This window comes from Centropristis striata, chromosome 3, assembly GCF_030273125.1.
Source record: "Centropristis striata isolate RG_2023a ecotype Rhode Island chromosome 3, C.striata_1.0, whole genome shotgun sequence".
Lineage (NCBI taxonomy): Eukaryota > Metazoa > Chordata > Actinopteri > Perciformes > Serranidae > Centropristis > Centropristis striata.
Window position 1 is genome coordinate 14417645 of NC_081519.1, and position 22679 is coordinate 14440323.

General features: G+C 36.5%; 3 protein-coding genes across 3 annotated transcripts in view; 1 reads left to right on the forward strand and 2 right to left on the reverse strand.

Moving 5' to 3' along the window:
- LOC131968165 (lysyl oxidase homolog 2A-like) overlaps positions 1 to 4335 on the forward strand; it is a 36043-nt gene extending 31708 nt beyond the window's left edge. Inside the window, exon 14 of the mRNA XM_059328918.1 lies at positions 2958 to 4335. Within this exon, the coding sequence (XP_059184901.1) occupies positions 2958 to 3028 (71 nt within the window). The 3' untranslated portion in view covers positions 3029 to 4335. The remainder of the gene's footprint in view (positions 1 to 2957) is intronic.
- Positions 2 to 19489, reverse strand: r3hcc1 (R3H domain and coiled-coil containing 1). The gene is made up of 9 exons (XM_059330384.1): positions 19464 to 19489; positions 17435 to 17566; positions 16150 to 16287; positions 14901 to 15441; positions 14574 to 14749; positions 5831 to 5901; positions 5412 to 5507; positions 5062 to 5202; positions 2 to 1406 (listed from the first exon to the last, which is right to left on the reverse strand). The coding sequence occupies exons 1-8, from the start codon at positions 19487 to 19489 to the stop codon at positions 5093 to 5095; spliced, it is 1290 nt and encodes a 429-aa protein (XP_059186367.1). The 3' UTR covers positions 2 to 1406; positions 5062 to 5092.
- Positions 18758 to 22639, reverse strand: golga7 (golgin A7). Its single transcript, XM_059329246.1, has 6 exons — positions 22492 to 22639; positions 21233 to 21355; positions 20990 to 21142; positions 20757 to 20858; positions 20386 to 20443; positions 18758 to 20050 (listed from the first exon to the last, which is right to left on the reverse strand). Exons 1-5 carry the CDS (start codon positions 22498 to 22500, stop codon positions 20396 to 20398), a joined length of 435 nt encoding a protein of 144 aa, XP_059185229.1. The 5' UTR covers positions 22501 to 22639; the 3' UTR covers positions 18758 to 20050; positions 20386 to 20395.
- Between the last annotated feature and the right edge of the window lie 40 nt (positions 22640 to 22679).

The window sequence follows — 22679 nt, forward strand, 5'->3', positions numbered from 1 at the left end:
GTTTAGTTGTGGGGGTTTTGTACAATCTGGGTTAGTTTTTTAATACGATTCATCTGATGTAGATGTAAAAATACTTGTGTTACAGGATTAGTCAGGATTTTAACACCAACAAATCATAAAGTGTTACTGTCCTTATACTAGCTGCACTATGTTTATTAAACACATTTTTTTATACAACAATAAAGTTAGACCATGTGTAGTAAGACTCTTCAAGTGACCAACATGGTCATTCTTAGAGTCATACTATAGAATAAGTCCTGTCTCTCCCACATCAGGCACAAAAGATAATTTCAGGGAAACATTCCTTTTCTGTATGACAAAAAATAAAATACTCATCTCATCTTTTACAAAATAAAAACGTAAATATTTCCTATTTAAAGGCATTCTGCAACCCCCTTTACAGAGGCAAGACTGGGACTAAATAACAGTACAGTACAGGGATAAAGAGCGTAACACTCCTAAGTTTCCAAAGCTCAATCTTCAGCTAATTAAAAACTTTCCAAGTTTTCTTTAATGTTGAGTGAGAAAGAACTTAAAAACAACTGGCAACAAGGTACAAGGTAGTTTTGTATTATTTAAAGGAAAATAATAAATATTAAAAACTGAACATCTTGCAACTTGTTTACAAAAAATAAACATTTTAAAATGAACTTAAACATTAGAAAATATCTATTCCAGCATAACATTGCTGTCACATGTGTTTTTCTTTGCAACAGAAATGCTGGCTTTAGAAAATAATACTTAGTGTTACATTTTTTTTTAAACAGATTTGATTCTGTTACTGGATCTACATTACATCTGTCAGTTGGAGTTGTGCACTCCATATAAAATCTGGCTATAATTACAGCACACAATTTAACATGTTTCTTTAACCAAATCCTGAGAATTAATCTGTGGAGGAATTCAACATTAAGTAAAAAAAAAAAAGGACTATTTACATAGATTTATGCATCACCTGGACAAGGAGGAAACAAACAAAACCCCTGCCTGGAAATTAAACAGCCTTAAACACACTTTACTTTCAAGGCAACATGCAATCTAATCAAAACAAGCTGAGAGCTTTCTCCAGTTTTCTGCAGTGCCTTTTCTATATGAAATAATGGTTTGCATTGAATTAATTAATAATTCTTCTAAATTTAATTATTAGTGAACAGTGAACAGCAGGAACCACAACAATAATGTCCAAAAGGGTCACATTCACCAACAGAACAGTAACTTTGAGGCTGGTTGTGGTTCAGCAAGGTGAATGCTGCTGATATGTCCTTCTCCTTCACCACGCTAACCAGTTATAGCGGTCAGTGAAGGAGGCGGACAGTACTGGACGGCGTTTATACTCCTCATAATCAGCTCGCTGTGAAGCCTCTATAGAGGGCCAATGAGTGGCGACAGAACTCTGCTGGACCTTCCTGTAGAAAAAAGAAAGCATGTTAGATGATATTTTAAAAAGATATATTAGGGGTGTGCCATATCGTATCGTTCACAATAATATCGGTATATATTTTTTATGGTTAAAAAAAATGCATATCATGATATTGGCAACATTCCTACTTCTTGATGTAGTGGCGTACATTCACACACTTACACAACTGACTATACCGAGCTGCCCTCCAAACACACTGCTGCATTATGCATTTCGTTAGCCACGAGCTAACATTAGCTAACAATTAAAGTTGTTTTAATCACAAAAAGCTACTTACTCTCTGTCGCTAAACACATGCAGCTTTCAAAATAAGAGCACAATATGTTAACAGAATCCACCACAGAACTTACAAGAAGACTGTCAAAATAAGATGCCTTAAATTAAACATACAAGAACCTTATTTGTCCTTTACAAAATGTCATTAAAATTTGACCCCGGAACCCCTAAATGGTTATTTTTTATTATTTTCTCATACTCAAGAGTCAAGAGTAAATTTTTTTGGGATTTGGCAACTGTTGAGATTTGCACTTCACACTACATTTAAGATTTTTATTTATTCATACAGACTAAAAAAAAAAAAATCATATTTTCTATATATTTTTAAGTATTTGGTTATATCATCAAGAATATCGTTATCGCAAAAATAGCCTGAAATATCGTGATATTCTTTTAGGGCCATATCGCCCACCCCTAAGATATATCATAACTATGGGACGCAATCAATTTCCAAGCTGACATATTTCAAAATAATTAGCTCACTTTCCTCACAGTTGAGACAGAAATTCATGAACACATTATTTGTAAGTATTAGCAATATGTTTATTATGTAGAATATAAAAGTTAAATCTCCATATTCAATCTAAATTTAAATGTAAAATACTCAAAGTATCGTCAAACCTAGATGGAAAAAGTTTTTTGACATTGAGAGCACTCGACTTGTGTGGCAATGCAACTTAAATAAAATCATTTTCTCGATGTACAGTACAGGCCAAAAGTTTGGACACACCTTCTCATTCAATGCATTTCCTTTATTTTCATGACTATTTACATTGTAGATTCATCAAAACTATTAATGAACACATGTGGAATTATGTACTTAACAAAAAAGTGTGAAATAACTGAAAACATGTCTTATATTCTAGTAAGCAAAGGGTGGTTACTTTGAGGAATCTAAAATAGAAGACATGTTTTCAGTTATTTCACACTTTTTTTGTTAAGTACATAATTCCATATGTGTTCATTCATAGTTTTGATGCCTTCAGTGAGAGTCTACAGTGTAAATAGTCATGAAAATAAAGAAAATGCATTGAATGAGAAGGTGTGTGTCCAAACTTTTGGCCTGTACTGTATATGGTCACGTCACATCACATCACATCGTGGGGTTGTTAATGTCAGTAAGGCTTGTTCGGATGCTTCAATTTCATCAGTTCAAAGGAGTGCTTCAGTCTTAAATCTAGATTTGTATGACCAGGAGCTTTAACATCTAGATCATGTTCTGCTGTATCGTCTAATCATTTTTCCTGGTGTGATTTCACAGGTGGCTCACGGAGTTCAGAAACAGAGGAAATGTTCCCTGGATTGCTGAACAACCAGATTTCACACAGGTAGACCAAAGATGGAAGACACAGACGGACGGACATTAGGGAAGCATATGTTAATATTTGACAACCACTAGAGGGGCCTGGACGGTTCTGCTTCCTTGGAGCCGTGCTGGGTTGTTGTTGAGCCCTGAGCTCAACAGCTACAACAAACAATGAACTGCTTGCTTACAAAATCTATTACCCACATTCAGCTGTACAAAAGTGTCCCTATCTCTTAGTGCCTTTATTGACAGTGAAATGTAGGTTTCGACCTGGTGCTAACTGGGGAGATGTCAGGGAGGGTTAAAGCCAAATCGCTTCTTTAAGTTGGAAATAACTTGTGCCGGCTAGGCCAAAATTCCAAGACTTTGAAAAAGCCTTAAACCAAAAACCATTAGGTTAGACCTTCACCTTAATGTTGATGTTGTTGCTATACCTGGTGCTAAAAATGATCATGCACTGTTATGTTTACCACAAAACAATTTAATAAAAGAGGGGTGTTTTGTCACGCTTACAGTATTGACTAGTTAAAGGCTTGAAAAACTGAAAATAAATACAGAACAAGATTATTATTACTGTTGAGCAAAATGGCACAATCTCCTGTTCTCCTGTATTTAATTTTCTATAAAGGATGATCATCTGTAACCAAAACTGTAATATAGGCTACCTAAAGTTGTATTTCTTTTTTCTGTCAGTGCTCAACAGAAATCTATAAGAACAGTTGCTTGGATCTTTTTCCTACAGTGTTTCTGACAATCTGTGAAGATTTTCAGTCATTAATTGTCAGAACTAGGTAGGAATGTGCTTTTATGTTTTTATGTTTTATTTATTATTATTTTTTCTTGTTAGACACACATGTTCATCTTCATCATCTGTGCATCCCCTCAGCTTCAGTTTTGTTACATTACCATCAGGGACTATGAGAACATTGTGGATGTACTGCTAAAGCCACAATTGTATGTGAAAATGCATTTTTAATTGTTTTGTGAATTAGTTTTTTTAAATGTAGCAAATTCAAGAATCCTTCATTTTAAAAAGAGTACTTGTTGCCTGCTGCCTGACTGGTTATATTTTGTATGCAAGGATGAATGTGGAAAAAGCATTACATTTTTGAAAATAAATATTGGTGAAAGCAGAAATCCAATTCACATTAACGTTTTATAACGGTTAAAATGGTTTTACTTGTATTATTCCAAGTTTATTGATCACCCTGGTGTTTTAGTTTGACAAAGAATGGAAAGGGGAAATAATTTATTTCCAACAACTCCTCAGCAAACACATGTTCCTGTGTGGATTTGGAAAATGCCTTACTGGGGATTTCCACCGGACGCGTTACAGCAGCAGCACGTCTCCACAGCGTTTTTGCTGCATCTGTCAATTCACACCGGGCGCGTTACAGCAGCAGCACGTCAGCTTAGCGAGCCGGCCGTATACACGCGAGATAACGAGATCACGCGATAATCCTGACCATACGGGAGACCGCAAGATCCCGTGATAATCTTTAAACTCTATTTATACAGTCTATGGATAAACTGTGTGTATAAAGTAAACAACAACAACAAAAACCAACTTACTTTGCTTCTCTGAGGTGAAAGATATGTTGATCTGACCATCTATCCTTATAAAAACAATATGTTATGTCATAAATGATTGTATGATGTTCCACTTCAACAATCAGTCTCTTGTCTTCCGTGTCGCCGATCCTCTGAGACCCTTTGATTGATTGATTGCTGATCTGGTGCCCCGGTCATAACATAATGTTGATGTGAAGTAGTTTTAGGCTGCATGAACTGCATATTGTGTTTATTTTGAAAGGGGCGGAAGTGTTTTACGCTGATTCTGAGTCGGACTTCCTGTCTGGTGCGATCTGCTCTGTTGAGATTTAAGCGATTTGGCAGCGTCTCGCGGAGAAATAGAAGTCCTACCTAATGCTCGCGTAGAGACGCTGACGCGACGCTGCAGTAACGTTACGCGCCCGGTGGAAATGCTCTCATTGATTAGAGTGTTACCTATTTGCAACGTCATACGCAACGCTGACGTGACTTGTGTTAGTCTGTTCACCTGTATTAGCCGACAGTGTGTTGAATTCCCTTCAGTACCGCTGCACCCTGCCTCGGCCCTGCAGCCCCAGGGCTCTGGTCACCATCCGCCTGGCAACAGCACAGTCAGTCCTCGGACGTTCCTTCACTGGCTGGATAAACTCTGGATGAAGGCACAGAAACAACCATCTAATCCAAATCATCCAGTGTTTCAACAAAAAACTAAGTCCCAGACTAAATATTAGATGCCACAGAAAGGCTCCCTGATATTAATAAAATAAAGACAGCATTGATTAAGATGTCTCACACGCCAAATCAAGCATATTATTCCAAGTAGCTACAGTGCTCAAATAAACCGAGTGAATCACCTACCTGCTCGTCTGATGGCTTTGCCTTTGGCTTTTTTACTGCCTTTAGCCAGTTCTCTCGCCTTCAGCATTGGATGTGAGATGGAGAGCGCCTGGAGTGCTGCACGTGACATAGCTGTACATTAGTACGTTTTTAATCATTCTGTCATTCACCATTTAATAATAATAATAATAATAATAATACATTTTATTTGTAAAGCACTTTTCATACAGAAATCTCAAAGTGCTACAGAAACCAGAAACAAGAAAGAGAAAACTCATTAAAATCAGCAGTAGATAAAAAATACAAAATAAAAGACACGGGTAATAAAGTACATTATGCAGAAACAAAATAAAAACATCTAGGGACAGCCTAAAAATGCCTCCCTGAACAGAAAAGTTTTAAGCCCAGTGTCACATTCACTGTGCAGTGAAGACCCATACCTGCAGTCTCGCTGGAGAAAATCCCCAGGGCATGTGTGTCGTCTACCCACTCGATCTTCATTCCACCTTCACTGCAACAGACAGGAAAGCTCATAAGCACAGAGTTTGGTAGTTGGATTAATAGTTTGAGATCTTAGATGGAATACTTTACAGCCAAAATGATTTGTATGTATGAATTACTCATCCCGTGTTACTTCGAATTCATGAGGAAAATGTTTTTCTCGCATACTGAACCCTGCTCACAGCTGTGCCCTCTGTGTGAGATCGGTGTATGAATGTGTTTACGTTCCTGATAAGCAGGTGGCACCTTGTGTGAATGTGTGTGTATGAATGTGTAAATACTGACTGAAGTGTAAAAGTGCTTTGAGTGATTGCTAAAGACGAGAAAAATGCTATACAAATGCAGTCCATACACATGCATTGTTTTGCTAAAACCTTAGTTCAACCTCGATTCCAAAAAAGTTGGGACATTTTTAAAAAGAATGCAATCGTTTGCAAATCCTTTATGGCCTACATTTAATTGAATACATTACAAAGGCAAGACATTTAATGGTCTGGGAAACTTGTTTTTGCAAATATAGTATCCATCAGAGGGATGTGAGAAAAACAGATACTCTTCAGGACTTCAAGGCAACACAGGCAGGACTGATTAATATACAGAGATCTGGTTTTAGGTGGTCTTTATGATGATGGAACATTGAGGTCATTTAACGACATAAAAGAACGATTTGATGTGCCACATAAACAATTTTGGAGTTATTTGCAACTGAGACATTTACTGGTGCAGACTTTTGGCTCAACCTCCATAGCTCCCCCTAGGGTGGACATCTGGCATTGTGTTCTATCTATTTTTGGTAAGGGTGATGAGGCATCAGCGTATTACTCCATGCTGCTCCTAAACTCTGAGGAAGATTTGTCAGCCCTTAGACTGACATGGGAAGCTGATCTTAATATCAACATCCCAGTAGAAAACTGGAGTTTGACCCTTAAAAATCCAAAAATTATGTCAAGAGAACTGAAAACACGTCTAATTCAATTTAAAATATTGCATAGAGTTTATTCGACCCCTCCAGGTTACACAGAATAGGGTTACGGGAGAATGCAGGTTGTTGGAGGTGCGCTGGAGATAATGGTACTCTCATTCACGTTATGGGGCTGCCCAAAAGTACAGGAGTTTTGGTCCAATATCCATGACGATATAAAAACAATTACTGGTCGGGACAACCCTTTCATTCCAAGTCTGTACATCTTGGGAGATTCCACGGTATTGAAGAATTTAACTCCACTCGAATCTGAATGGGTTCAAACTGCGCTTATGCTTGGACGAAAGCTGGTTGTTATGAATTGGAAAGCCCCCACTGCACCGGTACCATCTCTGTGGTACATCCAACTGGGAAAACTGGCTGCACCGGAAAATTTATCGGTAACACTTTCTATGAAGACTACATCTATAGTGCATTATGAGCGCATTCATAGTGAATTATAATGCTCATTATAATCAATCATAATGCATTATGACTGCATTCATAAACACATATAAAGCTTCATGATGCACTATATCAACAGTTATAAATATAGCTTATAATGACTTATAAATTGTTAAAATAATTGATTATTTTCTATATTGGTATGTGATTTTATGCTTTATTTCTCTGTTCTCTGTCTCTGTTCTCTGTTCTGACGCAGGTCACTATCAAAGGTCAAACCTTGACTGTAATAAATATCTCTATGCATTTATATTAAGTCAGACAATATGATTTGATACATTGATTGTGTTTGTGTGTTAATATTGATGTAGAAAACTATGATTACTTTAATTACATATTTTCCATTTGCTTAAACTGATTAAGATTCTATAACTCACAAAGAATGACATCCAGATATATTGATGCAGAGTTTTTGCTGTGTGTGTATGTGCATTTGTGAGTGTGTGTGTGTGTATGTGTGTCTGGAGAGGAGGGCCACAGAAGGCCAAGTGAAAGTCCCGTGTGAAAATGTCTGTAAGTCATAACAAGGAAAAATGTTTGTGCTAACAAGTTTGTTAGCAGGCCAAAAGGCCTTGTCCTGGGTAGCAGGGATTGTTTTGCCCAGGTGGCCTGATGTGTGACGGTATGAAAGAAGACTGGCGAATGAGCGGATCAAGAAGGCGGGACTTCCTGGAAGAAATCAACCAGCATGTTTTGTAAACAAATGTTAGTATTTTAATGGGTTCCAGGGAGGGAGTCGTGGTTCAGATTTCACGAACTGAAACACGTCTGTTTGTATTCAGGGACATGAGTTAATTTTGAACCCGGAGATCTCTGTAAAGTGCACATTTTTTGACGTATTGTAATAAAACTTTTGTTAAACTGAGAAACTTGGACGTCTCCAGCTCTTCATTTCCCATCAACGAATGCGCAGAAAAATGGTGAGGTTTTTTCTGTTGGTGACAGATTTTTTCTGTCGGTGACAGATTATCAATTTTCAAGGTTTCCTCATGCAATTTTTCTAACGAATGGTGACCCCGACGTGATGGGGAATGGAAGCTGGAGGACGTGAGTATTAAAATTAATTTTTTATATATGCTTGATCTGAAATTTAACCTGTAATTCTCTTTGGAAATAGATAACAGCCTGAATTATTGCTGATACCACTGACATCCAGACTTTGTTGACAACAGCAGGGTACCCTAAAAAAGGAAGGTGAGCACAAACCTTTTTAATAAAATCTGTGCAAATTGGCCTAATTGCAAAATTGAGTTGTTGTCAATAGAAAACAGATGTCATAGTTAGAAATACAATACGTCAAGAAGATTTATTGACTTATAAAAAATAATAAAAATAATAAAAAAATAAATAAAACAAATAAAACATTTTATTTTAATTAAAAATTAAAATAGAATAAACTAAAAATAGAAGAAAGAGGGGGCATACGACTGTCCAGCTCGAAGACAGGGGATAACGGTCCCGCTGTAAGGCCTTTTTGATGTAAAGGGGGACCGGGGTGTCTCGCCGAAAACAGGGATCCGCGGTTGGAGTCCGCTGTATAAACTGCAGAAAAGGTGGATTACGTGATTTTAATCCAGCCTGAAGACAGAGAATACGGTTCTCTGTGTTGATTTTAAAGGGGGATTTTCTTTTTAGAAAATCCGGCCAAAAATCAGGAGGCAAAGTGTCTCGCTGTATTTCTCCAATCAATATTCCAATCAAAATGTTTGAATTAAGACTGTTCTAATCAAGAAGTTTTATTAACATGTGTGTTTATATAATAATCAATCAGAGTGATTAATGAAGGGTTGAAATGTATGGGCTGGGTCTGTTCTCATAGAGTTAATTTAAAGATTACACGTCTTGTGTGTCTACTCTGAGAATTGTCTGTGGGGATTGTGGGAGGTTTGTTGATTTAATTGATGACTCTGTCAAGATTGTATTTAAAACTGTGTGCGAACTGAGTTAACTCCAAGTGTCTGAGCGCAACATTTCTTTTAAATGTTGTAGAAGCTTCTCAGTCTGGTTCATAACACGGGGCAATGCGTCCAATACAATCTCTGACTCAGCATGGGTTGCAAAGTAATTTATCTGAACATATATATCATAGAAAAAAAGGTTCTGCATTTCATTCAGTGGAGTAAAAATTTGGAATGGGATGTGTGAAGAATTAAACACTTCAAAGTCAAATTTAAAGAGCATGTCTTCACTCAATATAGGGATGAAAATAGGTGTGTGAGATGAAAAGTGTGTGCTGCGTGGGTGTGTGTGTGGGGGATGGTATCAGGTGGTGTAGGTTAATAATGGTGATAATAAGTTTAAATACTACATTACTATGTGTTATACATACAAAAATATAGGTGGAAGTATCCACACACTGGTCAAGGCCAGTCACTACCCTGCTTGTACTCAAAATTTGGATATTTTTCTTTTAAAAATATACTAAGTCTTACTTTAAATTCCTTTTGCTGGAGATACATCTTTAATTTACTGTTAGTACAAATTTTAATGCAGTACTTGTAAAAAAATGTGTTTTTGTTTGTTTGTTTGGTTGTTTTTCCATTTAAATAAGGGTATGAATAATCCTTACACCACTGCTCAAAGTTTAAGAGACTGTTTCTGTCTTGACCTTCCCCCAAAAGTTGTTTTGAGCATGTCTGTGTGAGTGAAACGTTTTTGAGCGTGTCTGAGTGTGTGATTTCTGTAATGAATGTTGAAAGAGGGTGATAAGTTTTCACTACATATTTAAAAAGCACTATTCCAGATCTGTAATAAGTACAAAATAATTGGGACACCTGCACAATCTAATGAAGTATTCATGTCCAGTAAAACAGCTTTGCCAGTTTCTATTTTGGTTAAAATTTTACCTGCTCAGTTTTTATTGTATTTTATTTTTACAAAGTCAAAGGTGATTGATTGACTTGTTCTGTAGTCACTTTGTTTTACTTAATATATTTGATAAAATGTATTCAATATAAATGTGTCCTTGATTTTGAGGCAGTTGTTTAAGTAACTTTAAATATAAAAATGTTTGAGAAGTATTCTACTTATTTTGATCATATTAAATATAATCTTTATGTGTATGTAATTCTAAATCAAGAGAATTTTGTCTGTTTCTAATTGACAGGCACTTCCTTGCGTGCAAACTGTTGCCTCATTTTTTATTGAGTAGCTATTGTTTTTTGTTTTTACAATGTACAGATATATAAAGTGTTCTTATATTTTTGAGTAAAATGATGTTCTTGTTTATGAAAAAAACAAATAGACTTTACTTAATTTGGTTAAATACATATAATTTAAAACTTGGGTGGAATGGAATTAAGTAAATGTTACTTAATATCTTCAGAACTGTTATGTTTTATGGAATATAAAATTTACTTGATACTTGCAAGTGAGTGTTACTTGATATTGCAGCATTACATTTTACTGAAATCATTTGTGTGCAAATACTGAGAATATATTTTTTAAGTAAATCTTTTGAGTTATTTTCAGTGTGGAGAGAGAAAAGAGAGAAGCAGGCAGAGAGACAGAGGCTCCAAGGTTGCCTGGTGTTCTCTCCTTCAGGCCTGATTGTTTTGTTTATGGAGACATAACATTTTTCTTTTCAAATTAACAGTTACACTCATTTACCTATTCTGACTTTTATCTTTGGTTTATGTTTTTTTATTTATTTTGTTTTCCTTTATGAGTTGTGTTTTGGGTGGAGGAGTTTTTTTAGTTTTTTCCTGCTCTGTGTGGAAGCATAGTATAATTGTAATTGACTGGTGTGCAGAATGTTACTGTAATGTAAACAAATGTTCCCCTGTGAGGCCAAGTGGCGTTACCCCTTTGGGTTTCGTCATATTTTTTGTTTTACTAGTGCTGTGGTGGCTCTGGTTAGAGCATTTGTCTCGGGAGCACATCATGGTCAGGGGGAAGTGGCCAGTTCTGGTTGCTTCACCTCGCCATGAGTTTCAGTGTTTAAATACCCACCGCTGGTCATCCACATGAAGACTAGGGTTGAGATTAGCTAGTTAGTAATGGTCAGGTAGTCAGCTAGAGGGGAGCATTGTTTACTGTCTAGGCCATAGTGTTTGGCTGGTTTTGTATTGATTTTTTGCACACACCCAAGTATGACAAGTGTTGAGTTATTTTTTATTTTTTATTTTGTTCTTTATTTTTATTTCTCCTTTCAGTGGAGCTTGTTGGCTTTCTGCGCAAAAAAGCAGCTGTTAAAAATAGCACAACATTTTGGCCTTGACGTTGGTTACAAAATTATAAAAGACAGAGTGAAACTTGTCTTGAAGGCCAGTTAAAAAAAAAATAAAAAAATAAAAAAATAAAAGAGGGGGGATTTATCAGAAGTCCTGTCAGCATATTTAAATTTTGTCCATTCTTTATATTGCAAATATATATTTATATAGCAAATTGCAGCCGTTTTAAATGCAGTCTGTTTTTACCCCATTGGTCAAAGTATGTTTTGGAACTGATATAGATTGTTAACGAAAGTTGCTCAACTTACTGTGTAAGTTGATGTGATATCTTGCTAAAAGATAGATGACAGGTGGTTGAAATCAAGTGAGTGTAATAGATGGAAAAGAGTACGTAGGGGAAGAGAGACAAAAAAGAAGGTATTAGTATGTGTTGACAAGAGAAGAAAAGAAAAGGGCAACTTGCTTGGTACGAACTGTATGTAATTAAAAAAAAAAATTTTTTTTTTGGATGTTTGAACTCACAATCTGCCTGAATTTATATTCTTGCCCCAACATTTCTTGCAATTTATTCTCCGATACTGATTCAGTTATCAGTGTACTGAGATATTTTGTTACATTTTGGTTTCATTTCCACTGAGTGTGCTTCACTATTCTACAGTAAATGTTTTAAAGGGCCAGCCACTGTGGGTGAAAGGGGGGTGCCCCTGGATTTACCACAGTTGGATCATGTGTCCTTTTGCTGTACATTAACTGCACTGGAAGCCTCCTGTCCACACAGGTCCAGGAGACATGACAGCTCCAGACAGAGAAAAGCGCTGGCAGGGTGCAAGACCCTCCGAGAGTGTGTGTGTGGCTGAAGGTCATCAACAGGAAGTGGACAGAACCATGTTGGGCAAGTCCATATCAGGTTAAAAAAGAGCTGTGAGAATCATACATTCATGAAAAAATCATATTCAAATAGTCAATTATTTTTGACATTATATACTGCAAAACATTTTTGATAAATGGGTACAGAAAGATTGTTTTGGATGTGTTGTCCTGTGTTGCTCTGCTATCTCTCTTTATAGTGCTTCCTGTTGTGTCACCTGGAGCCGAGGGGGAGATTGGACGGTGGTAATATTACTATATTATGTACAGAAATTGACATATTGATGACACAAGCATAGTGGTGTTGTGTGTTGTGTGTATTTCTCATATCTGTTCTGTCTGTGTTTTGCATCTCCATGGTAACCAAGGTAAATCCTTTTCCCCATATCAAATGACATTAATCCACTCTGAAATGCTTTGCTGCTCACTGATATTGCTACTATTCATAATTTTGTTTGAGTTGGCCTAATGAATGTTAGGCCAAAAGAGGGAATTGTTAAAATAATTGATTATTTTCTATATTGGTATGTGATTTTATGCTTTATTTCTCTGTTCTCTGTCTCTGTTCTCTGTTCTGACGCAGGTCACTATCAAAGGTCAAACCTTGACTGTAATAAATATCTCTATGCATTTATATTAAGTCAGACAATATGATTTGATACATTGATTGTGTTTGTGTGTTAATATTGATGTAGAAAACTATGATTACTTTAATTACATATTTTCCATTTGCTTAAACTGATTAAGATTCTATAACTCACAAAGAATGACATCCAGATATATTGATGCAGAGTTTTTGCTGTGTGTGTATGTGCATTTGTGAGTGTGTGTGTGTGTATGTGTGTCTGGAGAGGAGGGCCACAGAAGGCCAAGTGAAAGTCCCGTGTGAAAATGTCTGTAAGTCATAACAAGGAAAAATGTTTGTGCTAACAAGTTTGTTAGCAGGCCAAAAGGCCTTGTCCTGGGTAGCAGGGATTGTTTTGCCCAGGTGGCCTGATGTGTGACGGTATGAAAGAAGACTGGCGAATGAGCGGATCAAGAAGGCGGGACTTCCTGGAAGAAATCAACCAGCATGTTTTGTAAACAAATGTTAGTATTTTAATGGGTTCCAGGGAGGGAGTCGTGGTTCAGATTTCACGAACTGAAACACGTCTGTTTGTATTCAGGGACATGAGTTAATTTTGAACCCGGAGATCTCTGTAAAGTGCACATTTTTTGACGTATTGTAATAAAACTTTTGTTAAACTGAGAAACTTGGACGTCTCCAGCTCTTCATTTCCCATCAACGAATGCGCAGAAAAATGGTGAGGTTTTTTCTGTTGGTGACAGATTTTTTCTGTCGGTGACAGATTATCAATTTTCAAGGTTTCCTCATGCAATTTTTCTAACAAAATCCAAGTGTCTTATGAGTGCTCTTGACTGGTTATAAACTACAGGCTGACTGATGAGGCTTATAATACATTACAACTACTCATACCCCTCTATACACACACCTCAGGTTCATATAGACGCATCTATAATGCAGTATAGCTAATCATGATGTTTCATGTTTCATCATGATTAGCTATACTGCATTATAGATGCGTCTATATGAACCTCACCTTACTTAAAGCATACATTGATCATTTATTTATACTTATGGCATCCTATGAGTCCTTATAACAATTGATTGTTGAGGTGTGTGTATAGAGGGGTATGAGTAGTTGTAATGTATTATAAGCCTCATCAGTCAGCCTGTAGTTTATAACCAGTCAAGAGCACTCATAAGACACTTGGATTTATAAGTCATTATAAGCTATATTTATAACTGTTGATATAGTGCATCATGAAGCTTTATATGTGTTTATGAGTGCAGTCATAATGCATTATGATTGATTATAATGAGCATTATAATTCACTATGAATGTGCTCATAATGCACTATAGATGTAGTCTTCATAGAAAGTGTTACCAATTTATCTTTTAGGCTGGTAAATAGGTTGGAGCATTATCATCAGAAGTAAAAAGACGGGAGTTGATTCGAGTGTCATAGATGTGGCTGACTATGTGTACTGTTCCTCCAGGTGCTGTGACTAGCTAAGTACTCTTGTTGCTGTGTTCATATGTGTGTGTGTGTGTGTGTGTGTGTGTGTGTGTGTGTGTGTGTGTGAAATGGTTATTGAAAACTCAAATAATATATTAATCATTAAAAAAAATATACAGAGATCTCTGCTCGCACCTGTACTCTGCAAACGCATCCAGGAGGTCATCTGTTTTGAAGATCTGGGGGAAGTCGTAGATCTCAATCACATGGCGAAGCTTATCCGGGCTGATACACACGTTCTCATAAATGGAGTAGTCATTGTGAACGTGCTGAATGGAAACAGTGACTGTCTCTTTCAGGTGTGCCTTGATCTGAGAGGACAAACATAAAATAGTTCATTATAATTTATGGTGTTAATGTCGCCACAACATGTAAGCCTCTAATATAATATGCATGTTAATCCATGCTGCTAATAATATATAAAAAAAAAAATATATATATATAGTTGTATAGTTGGCCTACCTCCTCAGTTACATCATCTGTGTCTGAGCATGTGTCCTCTTCGCCCTCCTCATCCTCCTCCAGAGTCATGTCAGTGAAGCAGGACACAGTCTGTTCCCACACTGGGGGCTCAGCTTCATGCAGCGTCAGCACCAACTTTTGTTTCTCTTCCTGAGGACAAAGTGCTGAACCATCCACAACATGGTGGAGGACACCCTGCTCTACATTAGGGAGACATTCCTGTCTGGAGGTGGATGAGAACTTTGTTTTTCCTGTAGTTTCCGGACAAACAGTAGAGTCAGATGAACTGCTAAGGCAGCTGCAACTACTTGAAACTGAACTGGGCAACTCTTGGTCTCCTGACGGTCCTTGTGGGCTCTGTAAGGACAGTCTCTCCCGAGCAGCTCGTGGCATGTAAAGCGGTTTGTCCGGTCTCTTAGGTCCTCTGCTTCGAGTTGGGATCAAACATTTAGACTTGGAGTTGTCATCCATCTCCTCCCTGCTTCTTAGGGGCTCTTCACACAAGCTGCTCTCACAGTCACCATCCTCCTCTAACTCACCCCTAGAGAAAAAAACACATCTTATTAAAAAAATTCTACAGAAATGCGTTCTAAAAAAATTAAAAAATATTGAAATTAAAAAGACTCTTTGAGATTGAGATATAACAAGCAGCAGCAATGAAACAAGGACCTAGAAAGAAATGCATATTTTGTTACATCAACAACAAAGTGTGCATACTAATCAATACAGCAAAATTGTTTAGATAGATAGATAGATAGATAGATAGATAGATAGATAGATAGATAGATAGATAGATAGATAGATAGATAGATAGATAGATAGATAGATAGATAGATAACTTTATTCATCCCGAAGGGAAATTGTCCGGTATTCAAGTACAATAAAATACAATAGAATAACATACTGAGGTAGCATAAATAAAACAACAATAGAAAAAAAACACAGAATGGAACAAGGACACTTAAGAAGTTAAAAAAGAAGATCAGTTGGTAGGTTGGCAAGATGATGGTAATAATTAAACTGGTGATATGATGGCAACAATGCTATAGTGACTAGACGGTATATAATAATAATACAGTATATAATATAATATGTAATAATAGATAATAAACAATATAAAAATAAAATGAAAAATATAAATAAAGTAATTACAAGTAAAATAATATAATATATAATAATAATAATAGTAATAATAATAATAATAATGTATCATGTATCAAATACCTAAAATCTTGTCTACATTAAGTACCTGAGCTCAGAATGGCAGACCACTACCCTACGGCACCAGCTCTCCCCTACTGAGAAGGTGGTGAGCTCTGGCAGGTCCTCTATGGTCCTGTGGATCAGGTATCGCAGTCTGCTGGGTAGAGCGGGGAACAGGAGCACCCTGAACAGGGACACAGAGGGCAGGAAAACAGAGAAATACAATAAGGTCATATTTTCTTTGCAACTTCAAAATTGTAATACCATAAACTTGGCATTAAGGATTTAATGGAAATAAGACAACTCGATTAAATACATTTCATACACAATGTCATCAGGATCCTTTTCTGCAATAGCAGAAGAAATAAGTGCACTGTGAACACACACAACAAGCACAACCTGTCACAGCTGTAACACTGCTGGCGAGGCCTACTTTATCAGAAATTACTTAAGTACTGAATACAATATTTGTCTCGCTGAAAATAAATAAATTCATAATAAAGCACAGAGCCAAACAGAGTGGCCAGTGATTTCACAAGAGGTTCACTAACTTAATTCAATGGTATCCATAAGCTCGTACGTCTTTAGGAGGATGGGAGAAAGATGTAAAATGGAATTATAAAAACATATTTTGTCTGACAAATGTAGCTGAGTTTAAAACAATCATATGACTAATGGTTAAATGTCCTCCTAGTCATGTATTTTATATTCCTTCCCCCTGTTAAAATAATAATTGCCTAACTCATTTTTTCAAATTTTGCAGGAAAACCAAAAAACTTCACCAAAAGTGTAACATATGACATTTATTGATCATTTCACTCAAAAAGGATGTAACAAAGGATGGCTATTAGCATAGTAATAACAATCTGTGTATATTATGTAACTTAAGAGAAATAAATTACTTAGAAACATGACATGAGAAGTATCATGAGCATTAATGTTACTTCAAAGTGTCATTAATGTTCATGACACATCCCATGTCATGTTTATGACACGCTCATGTCACTCTTATGTAGACACCTTCAAAATAAAGTGTTACCAATATTAGTGTCAACAATAAAACACTGATAAACTAAACTGATAACTAAACAATCTCCCTCTAGCTCTTCTTTGCTGGGTTCTTATCTGATGCCTATGAATGTGGCAAATTGTCAAAGAAGTGATGATCTTAAAGGGGTAAAATCACATGATCTGATCAACTGAGGATGGAGGTGATTTTACCAGAGGTGGCCGGCATCATGGGGAGATGATTTAGGCAAAAAAAACAACAACAATTTTGACAAAAAATGACTTAGGCGATTATTTTAACAGTGTGACGATTCTTAACTTACCTCTTGCGGTTGCCCTTCTGTCGGTATGTTTCCAGCTCATCCTTGACATGATGCAAAAATGTATTTTCTTGCTTTGGGAGATAAATGCCATCGAAACAAGGAAACGCCAGGGTGGACAGAAAATGATGGTACCTGTGAACAGTGAGCAGTAACCTCAGCTAGCAACCAGGTTAGCCAAAGTACCAATACCTAACGTTACGTTATTTCAGCTTAAGTAGAGCAGAAAGTTAGCTTTTTATGATGTGTTTTAATTTCCTAAACCACACAATAACAACTCAAAACAAAGCTATCCGACTCTGGTTACCGTTAACACACGTGAGTACACGTTAACTGTCAGTCTACCAGACGTTAGCTAGAGCTTGCCGGTAAATAAATAGCGGGCTTACCGTTACGGTTAACGTTGTTTTAATTAGATGCTGTGTCTGTAGGGGCGCAGGTGACTACAATTAATGCTACAGTCAGCAGTGGTTCACTTCAGTTAGCTTTAATTATTTAGCTTCCGGAAACAGATGTTTGCTTTTTTTGCCGTTCCTTCAGAAGCAGCACGATATCCGGTCCGATTCCTTCAAAATAAAAGCGACATTTCGACAGCTCGAGCAAAGAGAAGAACTGTCATGATGTCAGATTTCATTATATCGTCACCCTGTTAAAATAATCGCCCAACTAATTTTTTCAAGTTTTGCAGGAATCACAAAAAACGTCACCAAAAGTGTAACATTCACTCAAGAAGAGTGTAACAAAGGATGGCTATTGGCATAGTAATAACACTGTATGTAAATTATGTAACTTAAGAGAAATAAATCACTCACACTGAAGGTGTCTACATAAGAGTCACACAAGCCTGTCAGAAACATGACATGACAAGAATCATGAGCCTAAATGTTACTTCAAAGTGTCATTAATGTTCATGACACATCCCATGTCATGTTTATGATATGCTCATGTCACTCTTATGTAGACACCTTCAAAATAAAGTGTTGCCATATCTTGCTTAAGTCACAAAGGCATGTTCAAAAAATTGCCTAAGTCACATTTTATTTTGATTTAGGCATAATAAATCCGTTTAAGTCACACACTTGACATAGGCCATTATCTTAAAGGGGTAAAATCACATGATCTGATCAATTTAGGATGTAGGCGATTGTACCATTGGTGGCCGGCGTCATGAGATGATTTAGGCAAAAAAAAAAAAAATTAAAAAATGACTTTCGAAAATTATTTTAACAGTGTGACGATATGATAATCGTGGCCAAATTGATAGACGAAAGCGATATCTATAAAATATATATATAAAACATATTTTTAATGATAATGCTATCACTCAAGATCATCCTTAGTTTTATTTTGCATTATTGTCTTTTTGTCAAAAGAAATTACAATGAAAATACAGTGTCAGAGTCTGTAACCACAACTATATAACAAAGTGGAAACATAAAGAAAAGGAAATAATTACCAGGCACTCGTTGTTTACACAATATTGTCAAGTGTCAATTATTAATATTTCAATGTTTCTTTTCTTTTTTATTACAATTATTGTCAGTTTAAGTCTTTTGTGACACACCTAACCGAAACCAAACAAAAGTGAAATGCCATTACAGTTTATGTAGAAATACTTATTCAAACCAAACACCAATTCTGGAATCCAGTGCCCACAAACAATGCTACCTCTTATACTCTTCATAGCGTTATGCACTTTGATGTTGAAAATAGGTTAAACAAAAGGAGCTATACTGTACATATTTCAGGAAAAGGCTATTTATTCAGATAAAACAGAATAACATTTGTAAGAAAAGTACATCAGCTGTATTAAACACAAACAAGAGCAATCATCTGTGAAGTTGGGAGCGTTTAAGGTTTCTGTGGTGTTCTGTGGTGATAATGGAAATGGGGATGGCATTCACAATAGATAGATTAAACAATAGATAGTAGATCTTATGAGAAACATGTACCAGGACTGTTGAATGTGATTTGGGAGATTGTGACCTTGTAATATGACAGAGAGATGGAAAGTGACATGAGGTATTGTTACTTTGTGATGGACTTAACAATAAACATGCTCCATCTTCATTCACAAAATTCCAGTTCAGAACTTTCAATGTTCATGTTTTACAAGCAATGAACCACCCCACCCCACCCCACCCCCAACAAAATCACAGTCATGCGCAGAAAAGAAAACATCTTCCAAAGGCAACAACCAGCCTGTTAATACTGTGGAGCACTGCCCATAACATAATGACTGTTTGCAGACTGTACCAACCACTCCTTCCATATTCTCATCACAGTTCTTGGTGACTACACTTTTTGACTTTTCATTATTTGCCAAAAAATAAACAAGTAAATCACTTATATTCACCACAATCCAAAAAAATGTTATTTAACACAATGGCACTGTTCATAAAGACCAATCTTCATCAACAAGGACAGAATTTATACATCACTGCATGTATAAAAAGACATGAAAACACAATTACAAACATATAAGGAAGAGCAGACAGTAGAGTATTTATAAATAACAGAGAAAAATCAGATCAAAATTATATACATCCATTCAGGTTAAGCAGAAATTTGAGTATGTGCTGCCAGACAATTGAAGAATATCTGGTCAGAGTCATCAGCCTATACAGGGAGGTAGAGAGAAAGAAGAAAATTCTATTGTTATTAAAAAAATATGCAATATGTACAGACAATGGAGATGTCAGTGTGATGGTTTATTTTACTTTTTGGAGTACATTTTCTGCTAAATTGGACCTCATTAGAAATTATGGAATTAAAAGTGGTCAGAGATCAATTTGACTGTGGCTAAAAAATGTCTTTTTAGAAGTGTCATGACTGATGTCAGGGGAAAATCCCTAAATAAAATCCTAATTAATTGAGTTAAGGGAACATGTCAAATTTAAAACTTTTTCAGTGGACCTGACTCTTCATTGAAATACACCAGAAGAAGTCCATACCCCAAGGTTTTTATCTTCCGGAGCCAATACTTCTGTCTTCAAAGATGGTAATTTCAACCTAGAAGATAGCAAGTTAAGGAAAACACACAATGCTACATGCATATTTTCTTATGTTATTATCAAAATATTTTTTGGCATACACTGGGTAACACCACCTTTGTTTAAATGTACAACCTAACATAATGATGTCTTATATTTCTCTAAGGTAGAGAAGACACTAATTAGTATGTAGAATAACACATACATCACGCATGTAGCTGAAAATATGTATAGATGAGGCAGGCAAAAGGCGGCAAAACCTACCAGTGAGCAGTTTAATTTCATTACTCTTCTATTTTTCTGTTCACTGCCATATATCAGGTAAAGGATACGACTCTGAGGCCTCTCTCAATGGGGTCAGTCAACAGCAAACCTCTGGGAGCATATATCTTTTCATTCTGGTCCTTAATGAACCTAGCAATCTTCTTTAACACCTGCACACAGAGAGACAGACAGTAGCACACACATCTAAGATACACAATGATATGTAGACCCATCCAATCAACCAGAGGCAAAAATGACAAGAGCTGACAATGCACGCAGCATGACACCAACAGAGTTTTACCTTTTCATAGTGTGTCTCCATACAAAGGAATATTGTATAGGCAGTTACACAACCCAGACAGCCTTCCAAGTAAGACTTCCCCCCTAGTTTTTCTGCCTCTGCATACAAGTTGTTTAGGGTCTGGATAGTTTCCTCAAACTGCTGCTTATCAAGCTGAAACCACACAAAGAGTTTCATTACTTCATTCATACTGATTTAATATTCAGCCAACAATCAAGAAATCCATGTAAACACTGTGCATACCCTTGACTCAAGTTCAGAGGGGAACTTGGTCTGGAACCTGGAGATGGTTCCTGAGCTGTAGTCTCTTTGGACAAACACCTTGGAGGAGACAGCTGGCTGCTGGAGGTCCTGTAAACTGTGGGTCTGAACAAACAACCAAAATTTAGGCAGCTGTCATCCATGGAGTTTATCGTCACACTGTTAAAATAATCGGCTAAGTCATTTTTTGTCAAAATTGGGTTTTTTTTTGCCTAAATCACCTCATGACGCCGGCCACCTATGGTAAAATCGCCTACATCCTCAGTTGATCAGATCATGTGATTTTACCCCTTTAAGATAATGGCCTATGTCAAGTGTGTGACTTAAGCAGATTTATTATGCCTAAGTCAAAATAAAATGTGACTTAGGCAATTTTTTGAACATGCCTTTGTGACTGGTAACACTTTATTTTGAAGGTGTCTATATAAGAGTGACATGAGCGTGTTATAAACATGACATGACAAGTATCATGAGCATTAGTGACACTTTCAAGTAACATTAATACTCGTACTTGTCATGTTTCTGACAGACTTCTGTGACTCTTATGTAGACACCTTTAAAATGAAGTGTTACCATATCTTGCTTAAGTCACAAAGGCATGTTCAAAAAATTGCCTAAGTCATTTATTTATCTTAAGTTACATAATTTACATACAGTGTTATTACTATGCCATAGCCATCCTTTGTTACATTCTCTTTGAGTGAAACGATCAATAAATGTCATATGTTACACTTTTGGTGAAGTTTTTTGTGTTTCCTGCAAAACTTTAAAAAAATGAGTCAGGCGATTATTTTAACAGGGTGACGATATCTGAAAAGTACGGGCAGTAGCTGCTACTGTAAAACAAGCTACAATTTAAACTCACAATACGTAAGCTAACGTTATCAAGCTAGCGATAATTGCTACCACATCTAATGTCTTTGTGTTATAAAGGATATAACAATCTAAACCAAAGACAGTTACCACTTATGTAATATTGACTCCCATGATGTGGGCCACTGGACATTATGAAACAGTACATTATAAAATATTTAATACTACGATCCGCTTATGAGGTAACGTTAGCTAGCTAATAACATGTTAGCTTACGTTTGCTGACCCATCAACGCCAATCGAAAGTCAATGCCAATGACAGCCTTTATCATCCAGATACGATTTTAAAAAATCGCTGTAACCATGTTAAACATGCAGGCAGCCAATATCACGTCAATATTAAACGAATAAGCCACCAAAAGCCTTACCTCAGCCATAGTGGACCTTTCCCCTGGAGCTCTGCTGCGTAGCGCCTCCACCAGCCCAACACCACTTCCGGTCCACGGTTTTCACATAAAATGTCCTTTGAGTGCTATTCAGTCAGCACAATCTTTTATTTAAACCAGGGGTCTCAAACTCAAATTACCTGGGGGTCATTTTTGGTCAAAATGACCAA

Bases quoted from the DNA above. Each gene is read 5' to 3' on its own strand.
- r3hcc1 (XM_059330384.1), bottom strand. From the start codon at position 19,489: ATGTTTATTGTTAAGTCCATCACAAA. The intron at 17,567-19,463 runs GTAACAATACCT...CACTGTTCACAG, and splicing joins ATTGTTAAGTCCATCACAAA to GTACCATCATTTTCTGTCCA. The intron at 16,288-17,434 runs GTAAGTTAAGAA...GTCCCTGTTCAG, and splicing joins CAGAAGGGCAACCGCAAGAG to GGTGCTCCTGTTCCCCGCTC.
- golga7 (XM_059329246.1), bottom strand. The intron at 21,143-21,232 runs GTATGCACAGTG...GTGTGGTTTCAG, and splicing joins CCTCTGAACTTGAGTCAAGG to CTTGATAAGCAGCAGTTTGA. The intron at 20,444-20,756 runs GTATCCTTTACC...GCTATCTTCTAG, and splicing joins TTGAGAGAGGCCTCAGAGTC to GTTGAAATTACCATCTTTGA.